General features: G+C 39.4%; 1 protein-coding gene across 1 annotated transcript in view; it reads left to right on the forward strand.

The window, feature by feature from the left end:
* The window catches only part of CDKL4 (cyclin dependent kinase like 4), a 51,326-nt gene that overhangs the window by 14,926 nt on the left and 15,764 nt on the right, over positions 1-20,636 (forward strand). Inside the window, exons 3-4 of the mRNA XM_023555301.2 lie at positions 10,849-10,921; positions 17,385-17,475. Coding sequence (XP_023411069.2) covers positions 10,849-10,921; positions 17,385-17,475 — 164 coding nt within the window. The remainder of the gene's footprint in view (positions 1-10,848; positions 10,922-17,384; positions 17,476-20,636) is intronic.

A 20,636-nucleotide genomic window follows, 5' to 3' on the forward strand; every position in this document is an offset into this window, starting at 1 on the left:
GCCTGACAGGACAGTCATTGGTTGTAGCCAGGCACCATCTAGTTCTTCTGGTCTCAGGCTAATGTAGTCTCTGCTTTATGTGGCCTTTTCTGCCTCTTGGGCTCATAATTACCTTTTGTCTTTGGTGTTTTCATACTCCTTTGCTCCAGGTGGGTTGAGACCAGTTGATGCATCTTAGATGGTCGATTGCTAGCGTTTAAGACCCCGGACACCACTCTCCAAAGTGGGATGCAGAATGTTTTCTTAATGGATGTTATTGTGCCAATTGACTTAGATGTCCCCTGAAACCATGGTCCCCAAACCCCCTCCCCTGCTATGCTGCCCTTTGAAGCATTCAGTTTATTCAGGAAACATCTTTGCTTTTGGTTTAGTCCAGTTCTGGGGACCTCTCCTGTATTGCACGTTGTGTTTCCCTTCACCTAAAATAGTTCTTATCTACTGTGTAATTAGTGAAACACCTCTTCTTCTCTCCCTCCCTCCCCCCCGTCGTAACCATCAAAGAATATTCTCTTCTCTGTTTAAGCTATTTCTCCAGTTCTTATAGCAGTGGTCTTATACAATATTTTTCCTTTTGCAGCTAATTTCACTCAGCATAATGCCTTCCAGGTTCCTCCACGTTATGAAATATTTCACAGATTCATCATTGTTCTTTATCGATGTGTAATATTCCATTGTGTGAATATACCATAATTTATTTATCCATGCATCCGTTGTTGGGCACCTTGGTTGCTTCCATCTTTTTGCTATTGTAAACAGTGCAGCAGTGAACATGGGTGTGCATATATCTGTTCATGTAAAGGCTCTTATTTCTCTAGGTTATATTCTAAGGAGTGGGATTGCTGGATTCTATTACTAGTTTTTTAAGGAAGCCCCAAATCGATTTCCAAAGTGGTAATACCATTGTACATTCCCACCAGCAGTGTATAAGTGTTTCAATCTCTCCACAGCCTCTCCAACATTTATTATTTTGTGTTTTTTGGATTAATGCCAGCCTTGTTGAAGTGAGATGGAATCTCATTGTAGTTTTGATTAACATTTCTCTAATGGCTAATGATCATGAACACTTCCTCATGTATATGTCAGCTACCGGAATGTCTTCCTTAGTGAAGTGTCCGTTCATAGCCTTTGCCCATTTTTTAATTGGGTTATTTGTCTTTCTGTAGTTGAGTTTTTGCAGTATCATGTAGATTTTAGAGATCAGACGCTGGTGGGAAATGTCATAGCTAAAAACTTCTTCCCAGTCTGTGGGTAGTCTTTTTACTCTTTTGGTGAAGTCTTTGCATGGGCGTAGGTGTTTGGTTTTTAGGAGCTCCTAGTTATCTGGTTTCTCTTCTGCATTGTTAGTAATGTTTTGTATACTGTTTATGCCATGTATTAGGGCTCCTAGCATTGTCCCTATGTTTGCTCCCATGATCTTTATCGTTTTAAATTTTATATTTAGGTCTTTGATCCATTTTGAGTTTGTTTTTGTGCATGGTTTCAAGTATGGGCCTTGTTTCATTTTTTTGCAGATAGATATCCAGTTATGCCAGCACCATTTGTTTGAAAGACTGTCTTTTTCCCCATTTAACTGACTTTGGGCCTTTGTCACGTATCAGCTGCTCTCATATGGATGGATTTATGCCTGTATTCTCAATTCTGTTCCATTGGTCTATGTGTCTGTTGTTGTACCAGTACCAGGCTGTTTTGACTTCTGTGGCAGTATAATAGGTTCTAAAATCAGGTAGAGTGAGGCCTCCCACTTTGCTATTCTTTTTCAGTAATGCTTTACTTATCCGTACTTCCCTTCGATATGAAGTTGGTAATTTGTTTCTCACCTCATTAAAAAATGTTGTTGGAATTTGGATGGGAATTGCATTGTGTCTATAGATTGCTTTTGGTAGAATAGACATTTTTACAATGTTAAGTTTTCCTATCCATGAGCAAGGTATGTTTTTCCACTTACATAGGTCTCTCTTGGTTTCTTGCAGTATTGTCTTACGGTTTTCTTTGTATAGGTCTTTTACATCTCTGGTAAGATTTATTCCGAAGTATTTTATCTTCTTGGGGGCTACTGTAAATGGTATTGATTTGGTGATTTCCTCCTCGATGCTCTTTTTGATGGTGTAGAGGAATCCAACTGATTTTTGTATGTTTATCTTGTATCCTGATGCAGTGCCGAACTCTTCTATTAATTTCAGTAGTTGTCCTGAGGATTCCTTAGGGTTTTCTGTGTATAAGATCATGTCATCTGCAAATAGAGATACTTTTATTTCTTCTTTACCAATCTGGATGGCCATTATTTCTTTATCTAGCCTAATTGCTCTGGCTAGGACCTCCAGCCCAATGTTGAATAAGAGTGGTGATAAAGGACATCCTTGTCTGGTTCCTGATCTCAAGAGGAATGCTTTCAGACTCTCTCCATTTAGGATGATGTTGGCTGTTGGCTTTGTATAAATGTCCTTTATTATGTTGAGGAATTTTCCTTCTGTTCCTATTTTGTTGAGAGTTTTTATCATGAATGGGTCTTGAACTTTGTCAAATGCCTTTTCTGCATCGATTGATAAAATCATGTCGTTCTTGTCTTTTGTTTTATTTATATGATGGATTACATTAATTTTTTTTTTTTTAATGTTGAAGCATCCCTACATACATGGTATGAATCCTACTTGGTCATGGTGAATTATTTTTTTCATATGTTGTTGAATTCTGTTGACTAGAATTTTGTTGAGGATTTTGCATCTAAGTTCGTGAGGGATGTAGGTCTGTAATTTTTCTTTTTTGTGGTGTCTTTATGTGGTTTTGGTATCAGGGATATGCTGGCTTCATAGAATGAGTTTGGGGTTATTCTGTCCTTTTCTATGCTCTGAAATACCTTTAGTAGTAGTGGTGTTAATTCTTCCCTGAAAGTTTGGTAGAGCTCTGCAGTTAAGTCATCCAGGCCAGGGCTTTTTTTTGTTGGGAGTTTTTTGATTACCTTTTCAATCTCTTCTTTTGTTACGGATCTATTTAGTTGTTCACCTCTGCTTGGGAAACCCTGGTGGCGTAGTGGTTAAGTGCTACGGCTGCTAACCAAAGGGTCGGCAGTTCAAATCCGCCAGGTGCTCCTTGGAAACTCTCTGGGGCAGTTCTACTCTGTCCTATAGGGTCGCTATGAGTCGGAATCGACTCGACGGCGCTGAATTACCTCTGTTTGTGTTAGTTTAGGTAGGTGGTGTGTTTCTAGGAATTCATCCATTTCTTCTAAGTTTAAAAATTTGTTAGAGTACAAGTTTTCGTAGTAATCTGATGGGATTCTTTTAATTTCAGCTGGGTCTTTTGTAATATTGCCCATCTCATTTCTTATTCGGGTTATTTGCTTCCTCTACCTTTTTTACTGTTTTCGTTGTCAGTTTGACCAGTGGTTCGCCAATTTTGTTAATATTTTCAAAGAACCAGCATTTGGTCTTGTTAACTCTTTCAGTTTTTCTGTTTTCTCTTTCATTTAGTTCTGCTCTAATTTTTATTATTTCCCTTCTTCTAGTGCCTGAAGCTTTCTCTTATTGCTCGCTTTCTATTTGTTCAAGTTGTTGGGATAATTCTTTGATTTTGGCCCTTTCTTCTTTTTGGATGTGTGTGTTGATATAAATTGGCCTCTGAGCACTGCTTTCACTGTGTCCCAAAGATTCTGATAGGAAGTGTTTTCATTCTCATTGGATTCTATGTATTTCTGTATTCCATCCTTAATGCCTTCTCTAACCCAGTCTTTTTTGAGCAGGATATTGTTCAGTTTCGAAGTGTTTGATTTCTTTTCCCTGCTTTTTCTGTTATTGATTTCTGCTTTTATGGCCTTATGGCCAGAGAAGATGCTTTGTAATATTTCAGTGTTTTGGATTCTGCTAAGGCTTGCTTCATGACCTAATATGTGCTCTATTCTAGAGAATGTTGCATGTGCACTAGAAAAGAAAGTATATTTGGCTGCTGTTGGGTGGAGTGTACTGTATATGTATATAAGATCGAGTTAGTTGATTGTAGCATTTAGATCTTCCGTGTCTTTATTGAGCTTCTTTTTTTTTTTCTGGTTGTCCTGTCCTTCATTGAAAGTTGTGTGTTGAAGTCTCCTACTGTAATTGTGGAGCTGCCTATCTCACTTTTCAACGCTGTTGGAGTTTGTTTTATGTATATTGCAGCCCTGTCCTTGGGCGCAAAAATATTTAATATGGTTATATCCTCCTGGTATATTGTCCCTTTAATCATTATATAGTGTCCTTCCTTATCCTTTGTGGTGGATTTAACTTTAAAGTCAATTTTGTCAGAAATAATATTGCCACTCCTGCTCTTTTCTGATTGTTGTTTCCTTGATATATTCTTTTCCATCCTTTGAGTTTTAGTTTGTTTGTGTCTCTAAGTTTAAGGTGTGTCTCTTGTAGGCAGCATATAGACGGATCATGTTTTTTATCCATTCTGCCACTCTCTGTCTCTTTATTGGTGCATTTAGTCCATTAACATTCAGTGTAATTATGGATAGGTATGAGTTTAGTGCTGTCATTTTGATGTCTTTTTTTGTGTGTTGTTGACAGTTTCTTTTTCCCACTTAGTTTTTTGTTCTGAGTAGTTTTTATATTATCTTTTCTTCGTTGTTGATTTTGTTTCTACTGAGTCTCTTTTTTTCTTGTATTTTATTTTAATGAGTAGGAAGGTTAATTTTCTTTGTGGTTACCTTAATATCTACCCCTAGTTTTCTAAGTTTAAACCTAACTTCTGTTTCTTTATATCACTTTGTCGTCCTCTCCATATGAAAGATCTATGACTATGTTTCTTAGTCCTTCTTTATTATTTTAATGTTGTCTTCTTTTACGTAATGACATCCCTGTTTCCCTGTTTTGAGCATTTTTTTATCTTGATTTATTTTTGTCATTACCCTGTCTGGGTTGACATCTGATTGCTCTGTCCAGTGTTCTAGTCTTGGGTTGATACCTGATATTATTGATTTTCTAACCAAAGAACTCCCTTTAGTATTTCTTGTAGTTTTGATTTGGTTTTTACAAATTCCCTAAACTTCTGTTTATCTGGAATGTCCTAATTTCACCTTCATATAAGAGACAGTTTTGCTGGATATATGATTCTTGACTGTTAATTTTTTTCCTTCGGTGCTTTGTATAAGTCATCCCATAGCCTTCTTGCCTGCATGGTTTCTGCCAAGTAGTCCGAGCTTATTCTTATTGACTGTCTTTTGTAGGTGATTTTTTGTTTATCCCTAAAAATCCCTAGCTGCTCTTAAAATTCTCTCTTTGTCTTTCATTTTGGCAAGTTTGATTATAAAATGTCTTGGTGACATTCTTTGAAAGTCTACCTTATGTGGAGTTTGATGAGCATCTTGGATTGATATCTTCTCATCTTTCACAATATCAGGGAAGTTTTCTGCCAACAAATCTTCGACAATTCTCTCTGAATTTTCTGTTATCCCCCCCTGTTCTGGTACTCCAATCACTCATAGATTATTTCTCTTGATAGAGTCCCACATGATTCTTAAGGTTTCTTCATTTTTTTTTAATTCTTTTATCTGATTTTTCTTCAAATATATTGGTGCCAAGTGCTTTATCTTCAAGCTTACCAATTCTGCCTTCCACTTGCTCAGTTCTCCTCCTCTGACTTTCTATTGAGTTGTCTAATTCTGTAATTTTATTGTTAATCTTCCGAATTTCTGATTGCTGTCTCTCTATGGATTCTTGCAGCTTATTAAATTTTTCATTATGGTCTTGAATAACCTTTTTAATTTCTTCAACTGTTTTTTCTGTGTGTTCCCTGGCTTGTACTGCACATTGCATGATCTCCTTCCTGATGTCTTTAAGAGTTCTGTATATTAATCTTTTGAATTCTGTATCCGGTAATTCCAGGAGGGCACATTCATCCGGAAGACCCTTTGATTTGCTGTTTCGAGAGCTTGTTGAAGCGATCGTGTTCTGTTTCTTTATGTGGTTGGATATTAACTGTTGTCTCCGAGCCATCTATAAGTTATTGTATTAGTTTATTTTATGTTTGCTTACTGTATGCTAGTTTCTTACTTTGTTTCATTTTGATATGCCCAAATGTGTTGCTTGAGTAAGCTAGGTTGATTATTTTTGCCTTTGGAGCTCTGACATCCTGTCACCAGATGGCTAGAGCTGTTGTCAGGTATGTGAACTTATGAGTCCATTCACTTTTCTTGTGTGGATTCAGCTCAGGTGTCCAGCTAGCTTGTCATCAAGTGCGTGGTACAGGCTCTGTCCTACAATCTTAGAGGGGGACGGGGTGTTTGGTGTAGTACCGGTATCTGGTTGCAGGAGGGGGTCATGTTCTGAACAAGGCAGGGGGCTGAGAACTCTGCCCCAAGTGCCTCTAAGGAAAGTGTGGCCTTGTTCGATAGAGCGTACAGGTGGGTAGGTTCTGCAGACAGACCATGGGCACCAAATGCTTTTGGTTGTAAGGACTGGGAGGTACCAGTTATCCTTGGACCCCTGTTGCGAGTGACTGAGTGACCTGAGTGGAGCCACCAGTCCTTATGCCCCTGATGTGGGTAGGTGAGGACCTTGTTTACTAGACAAAATGGTGTCAAATATCAAACACCCAGTTCTCTATCACACAGCTTAAACAGTTGCAGTCTGCCAGCAAGGCCTATTTTCCTGAAATAGGCCCACACAGGTCCATGCAGGGGGGAAAGTTATTCAAAGCCCACAGACCGTTTATGCCTGGATAGGAGCCACTTCTGTCCTGAGCTTCCCAGGTTAGTGGAGCTGGCAAATTATCTTTTCCCCCCTGTTGTGAATTTTTACCTTCTCCAAGTCCAGGAGCATGGCTCAGTTCACTCAAATGGGCCTATCTCAGGCCCAGGGAAATCAACAGCCACCAAAGCCAGCTTGGGGGTGGGGGAACGTGGTAAAATATACAGAAGTACTTAGCTTTTGCCAAGAGCGCTATTCTTCTGTGGGTCCAGAGGTGTGAGTAGGCTGTGCGGCTGGCTGCTTCTCCCTGAGGAAACTGCAGCCAAACACTGCTACCAGCCCACTGTAACCTCTCCAGGGAATGGTGCCTGAGGAATCCCAGTGATTCAGGTCCAGTAACTGCTCTCCACCCTGAACTGACTCTCCCTCCCCCTGCCACTCTGTCTGTTTTCTAACTTTGCCTTTGATGTTCAGGGCTCCTAGTTTGTCATAAATAAAATCGCTTCACTTCATTTTATGGGTCTCTGTTGTAAGAGCAATCACCGGAAGCATCTGCATATTCTGACATCTTCCAAAGCACAATACTTGAGCATTGAATATCAATTGATTTCTATAGGAAATCAATTATTTCACTCCAAAATGCTTTGAAAAAATGCTGACTTTGGCTAAATAATGTTGCAGTGTGCCATCCTTCTGGGCTCAGCACTGTGTGACTCTGTGTTCTCTTTGATAATTGTCTTCTCTTTGTAATACCACTGGTGGCTATTTAGAGTGGTTGTTATTTTGTATGTATGTTGTTTTGCCTGTGATGGAATCTGCCTTCTTGGACTCTGTACTAAGGATTCTTTCTTGAACAGAACCATGGCATTTTCTGTGAGATGCAATTAAACATGTCTCTTGCACAACAATAGATCAGGACTTTCCTCTAGAATTACTTCATGCCTGATTCCATGTTTTTAACATCAGTGACTGGGGTTCTGCCTAATTTCTGAACCCTATCCACCTACCTTGCTTTCTAGCCTCAATACTTCATCTCCTATACCTGTAGTCTTTTAGATCATGGCTCATAGGTCCTGCCCAGCATTCCATTCATCCATGAATAAGGCGATACATTACCCTTGCCAGCCCTTCCCAAGGATTGAAACCTATTTCATCTCTCCACCACTACTGCCCTAATCTATAGCACTAAAGCTCACCTGGATTATTGAATGAGCCTCCTAGTTAGTCTCCCTATGTCTACTTTTGCCCCCCAGAAATCCGTTCTCCACCTAGCCATATTACATCACTTCTCTGCTTAAGTCCTTTCAACGGCTTCCCAACGCACCTAGAGTAAAATCCAGACTCCTTGCTAAGATTTGTAAAGAACTCCATGGTCTGGCGCCTGCCAGCCTTACCAATCTCTTTGTTCATGCTTTAGCCACACTGGCCTCCTTACTGTTTCTCCCACACCCCCAGTTCTTTCAAACCCCAGGGCCCCTTGCTATTCCATGGGGGCTCTTTTTGCCTTTGCACAGGGGCCTCAGTCTCATCTCCTGTCCTAATATGATCACAGTGGAGATTAAAACCGACACTCCTAGGGACAGATTTCTCAGTAAACCTATGGGGTAAGTACTTTTCCAGTTTTACATATGAAGAAAACTGAAAGCACAGAGAGCTTAAGTAACTCGCCCAAGGTAACAAAACTAGGAAGCAGCAAAGCTGGAGTTTGAACACTGGCAGTCTGTCTCATAGCGCTCAAAATAGCTATACTATTCTCTCTGCCTCTTATAAAAACTGTAAACAATGTTGTCTCAGATTTGGCTCTAAGTAAAGGAGGAGAAGGGTAAAGTTATACCAGAATTCAGTGCAGGAAATAGAAACCACTTTTAAGTGGAAAGGGATTTAATATTGAGAATTAGGTGCTTTTACAATGTTAATGTTCAGAAGCGCTAGGGTCGAAGGACTCAACTGCTAACCAAAAGGTTGGTGGTTCTCACTTACCCAGTGGCTCTGTGGAAGAAAGACCTGGCGATCTGCTTCTGTAAAGATCACAGCCTGGAAAACCCAATGGGACAGCTCTGCTCTGTCACATGGGGTCACTATGAGTCACAGTCAACTCAACAGCACACAATAACAGCAACGGGGTCAAAGAGTTGTCACTGAACTGCTGGTGTCAAGGGCCCACCACCATAATTGCAATCCTAGATCTGGATACTGCTCAGAGGGAAGAACCTCTATGCATCAGTTGCTATTTTTCAGCATATACCTACCCTAACAGGTGGTGTCTTCTAGCTAGTGCTGTCATAGACTCCTGTACGGGCCAGCCCACTCTTCTATAAGCCAGCTACATCTGCATGATGAGTTCAATTTCAAAAAGTGATCTAAAAATGTGATTTAAATTTCCCAATATGACAAAATATTAAATCCAAGTGGCGAGTGTATTTTGTATATTCCATAATTTTTAATTTTTCACATTAAAAAACATCCTTACAGTAGACATTAATAAAAGATACTTTGTGTTTCACATTTTTGAAAGTATGCAAAAAACAGCCCTATCTCCATCAGCAGGAATGAAAGACAAACAGCAATCTGAGAAGAATATTTACACTATATATAACATCAGGTCTTCATAAATCAATAAGAAAAGAGTAAGCAGGCCAATCAAAAAAGCAATAAAGGCCATGAACAGGAAATACACAAAAGAAGAAATGTTGTGTCCAACAATCATATGAAAACTGTTTGGCCTCACTAGTAATTAATGAAATGCAAATAAAAATGAGGTATCTTTTTACTTTAGTCACAGATTGGCAAAGATAGAAGATTGGCAAAACCAAACGTTGGTAAGATGGTGGAGAGTCGGAGACTTTAACACACAAATGTTTGGTGGGTGTGTAAATAAGGTTACCCTTTCTCAGAGAGGAAACCCTGGTGGCATAGTGGTTAAGAGCTATGGCTGTTAACAAAAAAAGTCTGCAGTTCGAATCCACCAGGTGCTCCTTGGAAACTCTATGGGGCGGCTCTCCACTGTCCCATAGGGTCACTAGGAGTTGGAATCGACTCCATGGCAACGAATTTGTTTTTGTTTTGTTTTGTTTTTTGGTTTTCCTAGAGAGGGTGGTTTGGCAGTGTGTGTGAAGGCATCATCATGGGACAGTGATAGGATCGATGGAAAGATACCAATAGAAAAACGAAAAGGAATATAATTGCTATAATTTATATAGTTCCGCAAAGTAGAATACTCCCCAACAGAATACAGGTTTCTCGGATCCCCAACTACCCAATGGAAAATGCAACTACCCATGATACTCACCAGTGTTTTCCACACAGAGTGAGGATTCTGCCAGGGACAAGAAGCTCCCAGCCTCCCATTCTCATGGGTCCTTATTCCCTCTTGGCCTCCCCTTTGAATACGCACCTGCCCACTCACCAGGTGTAAGTTAATTGCTTAACTAACAGCTCTAGTACATGCTATTCATGGATATACTTTAATGCTTTTAAAATTTTGAACCACATGAATGAAATTATTTAAAATTAAATTTCAAATGTAAATGCAGACAGAGAGAGGTATACAGAGATACTTGAAGGGAAAACCACCAAAATATTACAGCAATTATTTTGGGCTCTCAAGATTTGGTTCGACATTTTTATTCCTTTACTTTTCTACATTACTTTTCTATGTTGTTTGAATTTTTGTGATAAGCATGTTATTTTCACAGCTGTAATTAAATATGTAAATGTTTTTCATTACAAAAGAAAGTTACATAATTATAATGAAAAGTAGTAATGCAATTTTTATTAAATTTTGTTTAAAAGAACCCTTTGCATCGTGCTTGTCTGGCCCTGCCTGCCACACCCCCATTCCAGCCCTAGCTCTGGAACCCCAGCCTAAAAAAAACAAAAACAAAAACCTGTTGCCATCGATTCCAACTCATAGCGACCCTGTAGGACATAGTAGAACTGCCCCATAGCGTTTCCAAGGAGCAGCTGGTGGATTCGAACTGCTGACCTTTCAGTTAGCAACTGAGCTCTTAACCACTGCACCAAGGATCTGGCGCTACTCTGTGGGAGAAAGATGTAGCGATCTGCTCCCATAAAGATTTACAGTCTTGAAAACTCCTTGTCCTGTAGGGTCGCTATGAGTCAGAATTGACTGCACAACAACAGAACCCCAGCCTAGGAGTCTTCATTTCCTTGTTTATTTTTTCCCCAGAATCGCTGATGGAGTGATCAAAAGTGTATTATGGCAAACACTTCAAGCTCTTAATTTCTGTCATAAACATAATGTAAGTAACATTTTCTAATGTGTTTGTTAATTTCTTCATGATGATCTTTTTTTCCAAATAGCTCAAGGGCCAATTTGAAGAGCTAAAGACAGGAAAGAAAGAACCAGAAGAACAAAACAAAAGAAAGTTACAGAATCTGAGGAAAAGCGATACACGATTCATGACCCTTTTCCCGTGTCTATAGGAATCAAGCTGCTTAATTCTTTGTGAATTAGAAGTTTGTATAGACAGTGTTTTCTTTTGCTGCAGCGCTAATGATTCCTATGATTATCTATAAATTGGTTTAAAATAGGTTTTCAGGATATCAGTAGTGTAATCCACTATAGCACTTGGTTTTATTTTGTTATTATGTCTCTTAAATCCTTTATTCTATAACAGCCTCCTTTTCTTTACCTTTTTTTTTTTCCATGCCATTAATTTTTTAGAGCTTGGTTCTCAAGGAACCCAGATGGTGCAGTAAGCACTCAGCTGCTAACTGAAAGGTCAGCAGTTCCAATGCACCAGCTGCTCTGGGAGAGAAAAATGTTGACAGTCTGTTTCCATAAAGATTACAGCCTTGGAAACCCTATGGGGCAGTTCTACTCTGTCCTGTAGGGTCACTGTGAGTTGGAATCAACTCGATGGCAGTGGGTTGGGTTTGATTTTGGTTAGAGTTCTCAAACTTGTATGTGCACCAGGGTTACCTGGAGAGCTTGTGGAAACACAGCTTACTGGGCCCCAGCCTAGTGTTCCTGATTCAGGAGGTCTGGGTGGGCCCTGAGGATTTGTATTTCTGACATTTTCCCAGATGATGCTGAAGCTGCTGGTCCAGGAAGCTCACTTTGAACACTGCTGTGTTATAGGGATCATTCTGACTGCTTGCTGCCTGTGCGTAATTTAATTTGCTCTTCTTTCCCCTGTTTTTCCTGTTTACTGACATTTGTATCTAGAGGCCTGATGACATTCTGGTTCAGTTTTTAAGACAAGCGTGCTTCATAGGGGTGCTCTATACTTCCGGTTGCATCACATCATGAGATATGTAATGTCTGATTGGCTCATATTTCACGATGTTAAAATTGATCGGTGGGTTCAGGAGATGTTTGATCTCTTCCATTGTAAATTTCTCTGTTGACATTTTACCTGATAATTTTAGCATCCATCCCTGATTATTGCCTACATCCATTACTTCATTAGGGTTAAAATATGGTGATTTTCTAATTCTGTCACTCCTTTTGCATTTAGTAATTGGAATTCTATAGAAAAACTCTTACCCTCATTTACTGTGGTTACTGTAAAATGCAACAAGATAAGTGATTACTTCCCTTTATTTAGGCTCAGATTGATGACTTGATGTCTCAGCAACCTCCAATGGTAAACAATGAAGGTGTTTCGGTGGGACATCATTATAAACTCGTGGATTTTTATGTATTTGATGTGTTGGAAACCTTTGCAGTCTTGGTTCTCGCTGATGCTCAAATTGTCCCATCTGAGGCCAGTGGGAGCCTGTTGAGGTTGGCTTCTGGGTGCTTTTGCTAATGATAATAGCTCTTTTTAAAAAATAATTCTAGATCTGTTGAGTTAACGCATAGATGGAGATCTCACAGAGGCTAGGATGGAGATGACGGTTTTGGTGTCAGCAGAATCTGTCATAATGGTTTAGGATTGCTGAAAAGGACAGTACAAGATCACGACACTAAATGTCAGTACGTAGGCAAAGCTCTCTTTAGTTTCAAGAAAGTCAGTGAGGTTTTTATTAGAATAAATCAAAAGCTTTCCTTTTCTATTAATAATAATAAAAAAAAATGTTGCTATTGAGTCAATTCTGGTTCATAGCGACCCCATAGGACAGAGTAGAACTGCCCCAGAGGGTGTCCAAGGAGTGGCTAGTGGATTTGGACTGTGGACCTTTTAGTTAGCAGCCGAGCTCTTAACTGCTACGCCACCAGGGCTCCATTAATAAAATACAGAGGGATACTATTCGCAAGGCACATACACCTGTCTTCATGGTTCAAGCACTTATGCTTTAAATACTTAACTAAAGATAATATTGAATTGAATCCATATCTCTGTTGCTTTCCACCAGTATTAAAGTTCACCTTAGGAGTATTATGGGTAGTTAGAATGATTGTGTGTGTATGTGTGTGTGTGAAAATTCATAACAAAATGTACACCCATTCGACATTTTCCACATGTACAGCTCAATGACAGTGGCTACGCTCTTCGCATTGTGCCACCATTCTCGCTGTCTCTACGCATATTGTTTTATCACCATTTACTTGGACTCTCTGTCCCCCAGACTTCTCTGTTTTAGAGTTACTGTTGTCAATTTGATCTCGTATAGATAATTCTTTAAAAGAGACACTGCTCAAGGCGAGCATTCTTTACTAGTTGAGCTAAAGTGTTTAAAGATAGCTTCATGGGATAGCTTTGGTTCAAGGCTTAAATATTAAATCAGGGCAGTAGGTTCAGGGGTTCCCCCAGTCTAAATGGGGCAAATAAGTCTGATTTCTGTAAGAATTTGAAATTCTGTTGCACATTTTTCTTCTTTTTGATCGGGATCCACTGTTGGTTAAAATGATTTTTAAAAAATACTGTTTAGCATAAGTGTTTACACTTTATCCCTAAATAGTGAGACACTTCACTGTGGACTAGACTGTAAGCTTGAACACAATATTGGTGGTGAATTTATTTTTGTATCTCTTGCAATGCCTATTGTGGATGTTTTTATATATAAGGTATTCAATAATTATTGACTACCTGGATGAATGAGTCAATAGTCTGTCAATCTGCCTACCTGATTGTGACTCACTATTTCTGGTGGACCCAAACATAATCATAGCTCAGTGCAACTGCCATCATTTCTCTGGAGCAACACGTTTTGAATCTTAAGCTTTAAAATATTGAAGGCCTCTATTAAAAATGGATAATTTTTCAGGCAAACTTCTCTCCTCCAAGATGGAAATTATTTCTGAACTCTGGTTATCACATTTTCTTATACTCTGGTAAGCCTTTGTGTACCTGCTTTTATATTTTATCTATTAGCTAAAATGGAAACCTTGGTGGCGTAGTGGTTAAGTGCTACAGCTGCTAACCAAGAGGTCGGCAGTTCAAATCCACCAGCCGCTCCTTGGAAACTCTATGGGGTAGTTCTTCTCTGTCCTATAGGGTCGCTATGAGTCGGAATCGACTCGACGGCAGTGGGTATTAGCTAAAATTGCATGTGAAGGAAAAAATCTAAGTCATATATAAGCTGTTACAATAATGCATCTAAAACCTTTATGCTCTCCTTGCTTTTAAAGGAACGCTCATGATACCCCCCAAAGGATAGAAAAGGCAGTCTGACACAGTGCTGTTGCTGAAGACTCACAGCGTTCAGCCTGTGGAGATCATGTGCCCCTTACTGTCTCCAGAGTCGTGATCCTAGCCAAGACTGCGAAGGTTAAGTAGTAAGGGATTAGGGCCTTGTGTGGTTGCAGAGGGATCACCTGGGAGCTTGCTAGAAATGCAGACTCTGGGCCCTACCCCAGACCTGCTGAAACAGAGTCTGCATTTTAACAAGGTCTCCAGGTGATTCTTCTGCACATTAAATTTGGAGAAGCACTGGACTTAAGAAAATAACCTTCTCAGTTGGTTCACTTTCTAACCCTGTAATTCCACTGGAGTGAAGTGATCCCTTTTCATCGTTAAGAACTCATGACTTTTTATATATTTGATGTATTGATTACCGAAAAAGAACTCCATCTCAGAATCACAAAACTACAGTAATTTCTGGGATACGAGTGTCAGGTTGCAACACCCATCATCACCTTGTTGATATTAATGTTTTGGTTATCAGGAAGGGGCCCTCTTCCCTCTCTCATTGCTTTGTGAGTATCCCTCCCTGAAGCTCAACAAGAACAACCGTTTCAGATAACAGACAACTATTGCCCAGTCGGAAACACTGGTGGCGTAGTGGTTAAGCTCTACAACTGCTAACCAAAAGGTTTGCAGTTCAAATCCACCAGGCACTCCTTGGAAACTCTACGAGGGAGTTCTACTCTGTCCTATAGGGTCGCTGTGAGTTGGAATCGACTCGAGGGCAATGGTTTCGGTTTGGTTTTGGATTGTTCAGTCAGGTTACTTAAGAAGCAGTTTCTGGTGTGGAAGGTTCCAGAGATGATTATTGACATCAAAGGTCAATTTAAAATACCACAGATACCTTATTGCTGGCTGTGAACCAATAAAAATGAGACTGCACATTAGCCACAGTCACCCAGCTGGTACAGTGTTTGCTAAAAGCTGTGTATGAAACCCAAGTTTATTAAAGTTGTTCCATTACAGTGACCTGCATGTTTCTTATTCTTTGGTGGAAAATGAGCTGACTGCAGAGAGCGGGCGCCGCCCGTGGCTTTGCAGCAAGGCGGTGATTGCGGTGTGTCCAAGCGCCTCTCATCCTCCCGGCTGCCTTTCTTATTGCTTCAGTGATTCTTACTCTCTTTTTTCTTTCTTCAGTATCTTACCCCTATTGATCAGTAGCTTCTTTCTCTCTCTCTTTTTTTTTTTTACATGACTTTATTGAGGTATAATTTAAATACCATAAAATGTCCAAATCAATCATTTTTAGTAAGTTTAATGTGGTAATGTTCAATCATTACCACAATCCAATTTTAAAACATTTCCATCATCTCAAATCAGTAATTTCTCTTGCCTGTACCTACACCAATACATTTTTCTGCTTCTTTTCGGTACTTCATTTGCCTTTTTATATTTTGGTTGGAAAAAAAGTTCCTGTAAATTTCACATGGATTTGCATTAGATTCAAAACATATTTAAGTAGGTGAATAGACAGATACAAATGTAAGTCCATTTCCTTGGTAACACTACACATAGAGTTTAGAAATTTTAGAATTTGATGCAAACTCATTTGAGGGGTGTACCTTGTTCTCATTAAATCACAGGATGATTTAATGAAGTGAATATGACTCAGGGTGTTAGTCCAAGTTCCGTAAATGTGTTGCTTAAAAGGCAAATGATACAAAAACTACCGGTATGTTGGTTTGTATTCAACAATGTATTTATTTTTTTAATTAACATCTAAGGCCTTAGGACTTTTAGGGGCCTAATAAGTTTTCCTAAGTGCTGGTTGTCCAAATTATGAAACAGCAATTTTGTAGTTGACAGTAATTGAGACTAAATGGGAACAGACTTCTGTTACGGTGCCGTTTTTGTGACCTAAAATGAACTTAGGGTTCAGGCTGCTTTTTCTTCTTAGATAACTATTCTAGAAACAAAGAGAAATTATTTCAAAATTGTCAGCTTGGCAGGGATACTCAGAGGAACCGACAGCATGGCCGAGAAGTGCGGCTGAGGAGCTAAGTATTGTTAGACTTTAACCTGCAGACTCTGCCAGGGCCACCTGCGGGGTCGAGATTGTTGTAAGAATGAAACAGTTCATGAGAAAGGGCTTTGAAAAGTACAGGGCTGGGTTGTTATGATCAATATCATTTTTTGCTTCTTTTTGGGGTCAATAAACTGGAAAGGGAATGTTCTCAAGAGTAGGGCCTGAGTGGTTTTCTTTCGGGGCCTCCCAGCACATGGAATAACCGTTACTGTAGGCACCCTCTCAGCCCGCTGCCTCCAGGCCCCTTTAGCTCTGATGGCCAGCCTGGAGCTTGCACTTCATTTAGGGTAATTTATGATGTTGCAGCTGTGCACAAGAGAATACCAGGAGCTTCTCTGAGGTAAGAGAGCCTCACGGTGATGCCTGACTGCCTGACTCTCCCAGGGGGTACTCCGCAGTGCTGTGCGGACATCTCAGGAGGGCTGTGATTTAATCATTCCAGGTTAGCACCTTGTTAGGAAAGCTAAGGGATACTCCTCCCCTGATGCTGAATGCTTTGCTCACTCTGACAAGCAAGGTGACGACAGCCCAGCTTGCTCAGGATGTTCCGGTCTGTGCCTATAGCCCCGTCATCGTCATCGTAATTAATAGCGCTCTTGTGCCCATTTGAAAGTGTCCTGATTTGGATGATAAATCATATGACCTCTTTAATTATAAGTGAGTTTTGTTTTTTGTTGTCATTCAAATGCTTTTCCAGTTTCTTAAATCTGCAGTACTTATCCAATCTGAATTGTGACTCTTGGGTGACAACAGTCTAGGCTCATTTAGGGTTTTACTGCTTTAGTCTAAATAGGGCTCTGTAAAAAGTGGAAGGAATAACTGTATGATATTCCCTTAAAAAAAAATCAGAGTTTTCATGTCCAATGATTATAATTTTAACTTCTTCACTAATACGGCAATATTTTGCTATTTTTTTTCCTTTTGGTATGACAGGATTTACAAATGCAAAATTACCAATTATCATTCTGTTAGAAAAATGAAGGAAACCCATATTTGTAAATTTATCTCATAGATTGTTTATACATCATTTAAAATTCATAGTTGATGTTTGCTAAGCATTGACTTTTTGATAGCCCAGAGAAATAATCAAAAACTACCTTACAGTGTATTCACAGAGATGTAAAACCTGAAAATATTCTGATAACTAAGCAAGGAATTGTCAAGATCTGTGACTTTGGGTTTGCGCGAATTCTGAGTAAGTAGCAACTTTTTACCTTAACTTTGCCCAATTCAGACGATTTTGAAATGATGCAGTTTGAATTTTTACTTTTCGATAATAAATGTATACTAAACGTTACGTTGTTGTTCTTTAGAATGGAGGATCTCACTTTAACCTTTTAGTCCATACATTAGTTTGCACTTTGACTCCCCTACATCCGGCCAGAATTTATTGGATGTCACACGTATGTGCTTTGTCCTATAGGGGAGGAAAAGAATTGTAAGATGCATTGCTGCTCTGCATGCACTTATAATCTGAAGTAGAAGAAACAAAGAACAATACAAGGTCATTGGCAATAAAGTACAGAAGCAAAGGTGTGCACAGTTCCCTGGAGGGAGATATTAATGTAGGGTGGAGTGGCTGGAAAACTGTATATGGAGCTGATGAGATAGATGAGTAAAGTGAAAATTAAAGGGAGAGGAGTCAGAGACAGTACTGCCATCATCCCAAGGAGGGAGAAACTGAAGGGAAAGGGGCACAGATAATCATTTCTCCCTGAAATCTAGAACTCTGCAGCAGACAAAAACATGTATTAATATATACACATCGCAATATGGGTGTGCACGTATTCAGCGTCCCAGGATAACCCCAGCACAGGTGACATGACAATATATTGGGCAAAAACACAAAATTGGCAAGGGCTTTGTGAGGTTCCTGTTCTTTGTGGCATAAGATGATAAGATTGTAATGAAAATTGCTCCCTGTGCCACGTGGCTGAAAAGAGACACGGACAAACCCTGGAGGGCTGTCAAGCCAGTGGCAGAACATCTATACCACGAAATGTTAGGTGACCATTCACAGTCATGTTTAACAGAGTATTCAGTGACAGGGGAGAATGTTTAAGATGTGGCAGGGGGAAAAAGGAAAACCAAAACTTATGTATACAGTATGATCTCAACTATATAAGAAATACATAGAAAAAATAACTGGAATACGGATGACCCTCAACTTAGGAGGTAAGTGGGTAATAGCCATCCAGTGCATCCTATAGATGCAAGGCCATAATTTTTTTCCCCTGGAAATCCATTTCATACTACAAAAATACCCAAGTGGGTCACAAAAAATATGAAAAAGCCTACAAATATATGCCATTACAGACATTAAGAACATAAAAGAAACATTTCATATAAAAGCTACCTAATAAATGTCCCTTTGGGGGATTTTCTATGTGGTCTGGTAAGCCTTCTTTAACTGCCAGTGCTTCTGAAAATATAAATCCGTTAAACTTTCCCATGAATATGCGTTCTTGCTTTCTTGCTGAGTTTTCCTGTAGTAAACTTAGCCCTTCTTCTCTGAATGTGAACCTTAGAACTAAGTTCAAAATTAGGGTCATCTGTCTTAGAAATTTTCACTGCACAAATCCTTCCAAAAGTCACTTTAACGGTGAATCCGCTGTGGCAGTTTCAATAACAATACCTTCTGCCATGATCTTTGTTATAAACAAAGCTGTGGTATAAGACAGGAGCCCTGGTGGCACAATAGGTGAGCACTCAGCTGCTAACCAAAAGGTTGGTGGTTTGAACCCACCCAGCGGCTCTGTGGGAGAAAGACTGGACAATCTTTACTGGAGCAAATCAAAAAAACCAAACCAAACCCATTGCCATTGAGTCCCTTCTGACTCAACGGAGACTCTGTAGGACAGTAGAATTGCTCCATAGGGTTTCCAGGGTATGCCTGGTGGCTTCAAACTGCTGACCTTTTGATTAGCAGCCTAGTTCTTAACCATTGTACCACCAGGACTCCTCCCAGTAAAGATTACAGCCAGAAACCCTATGGGCAGTTCTACTCTGTCATACGGGGTTGCTATGAGTCAAAATTGACTCTACGACACCTAACAGCAGCAGTGTAAAATACAGCCAACTTGTTAAAAAAAAAAAAAAAACCCACTGCCATTGAGTCGATTCCCACTCATAGTGACCCTATAACTCAGCAAGATGTGAGCTCAGGCACTGGTCACAGCTCATTCAGTTATAAAATACTGGTTTGGGTTATTGCTGGAATCACTGTTGGCCATCTACAATAAGAAAGGCAAGGGGTGGAGGGGGGGAGTTGCTCACAAGTAAAGCCATTGGCTCAGTAGATTTAACCACAGAAAATTTAAGCTCCTCTAAAATGTACTTGGAGTAGATAGATAATGGAGATACACACAGAGATAATAAAAATTTCTAGCAAATATATCAAGAGAGACTATTTCAAAATTGATAATTCATAGTTTGATGTGAAAGAGCTTATGTAAATTGATAAGAGAAAACACTAAGCCTCTGAGTAGGAACATTGGCAAGATGTTAGCAGACAATTCAGAGAAGGAAAGGCTAATAAGCATGAAATAATCTTCCTCCTAACTGATAGCAAAGAAATGCAGATAAAAATACTGCTTGTCACTCATCAAAGCTGGCAAAGATCTTTAAAACACTGACTAGTCAAAACTCACAAGATCGTTTTTAGTGGGGAAACCCTGGTGGCATAGTGGTTAAGTGCTACAGCTGCTAACCAAAAGGTAGGCAGTTCGAATCCACCAGGGCTACTTGGAAACTCTGGGGCACTCCTACCCTGTCCTATAGGGTCACTATGAGTTGGAATCAGCCTGATGGAAATGGGTTGGTTTTTCGTGGGAACACAGTTTGGAACAAATCCTTGGAAAAGCAGTTTGTTAATATGTATCAAAAACTTTTAAAAGTGCCCCTTGAACCTTTCATACCAAATAATAATACACTGTAATGTTCACTGTAGAATAGTTTATGACTGGAAAAGAATTGGAAAGAACCTTAATGTTCAGAAATAAATGGCTAAAGATATATCTGATTTAATATAATACTTGAAAATTTACGTTTTTGAGGAATTTTAATAACGTGAAAATATTCAGGCTCACAATGTAGGGCTAAGTAAAATTATATAAAACTGCACATATAACCAGATCCCAATTATGCGTGTATTTGTGTGTGTGATATTAATAAAAGACTGGAAGGAAAGAAAACCCACCAAAACATTAGCATGGCTTCTGTCTGGGCGGCAGGTGATTTTTATTTTCTTCTTGATGCTGTTTTGTGTTTTCTATAAAAAATATGAATTACTTTTATAATTAAATATATATATAATGTTTATACCTCTCAACTAGTAATTCCATTTGTAGAAATTCA

The sequence above is a fragment of the Loxodonta africana genome, chromosome 26 (assembly GCF_030014295.1).
Source record: "Loxodonta africana isolate mLoxAfr1 chromosome 26, mLoxAfr1.hap2, whole genome shotgun sequence".
NCBI classification, from domain to species: Eukaryota; Metazoa; Chordata; class Mammalia; order Proboscidea; family Elephantidae; genus Loxodonta; species Loxodonta africana.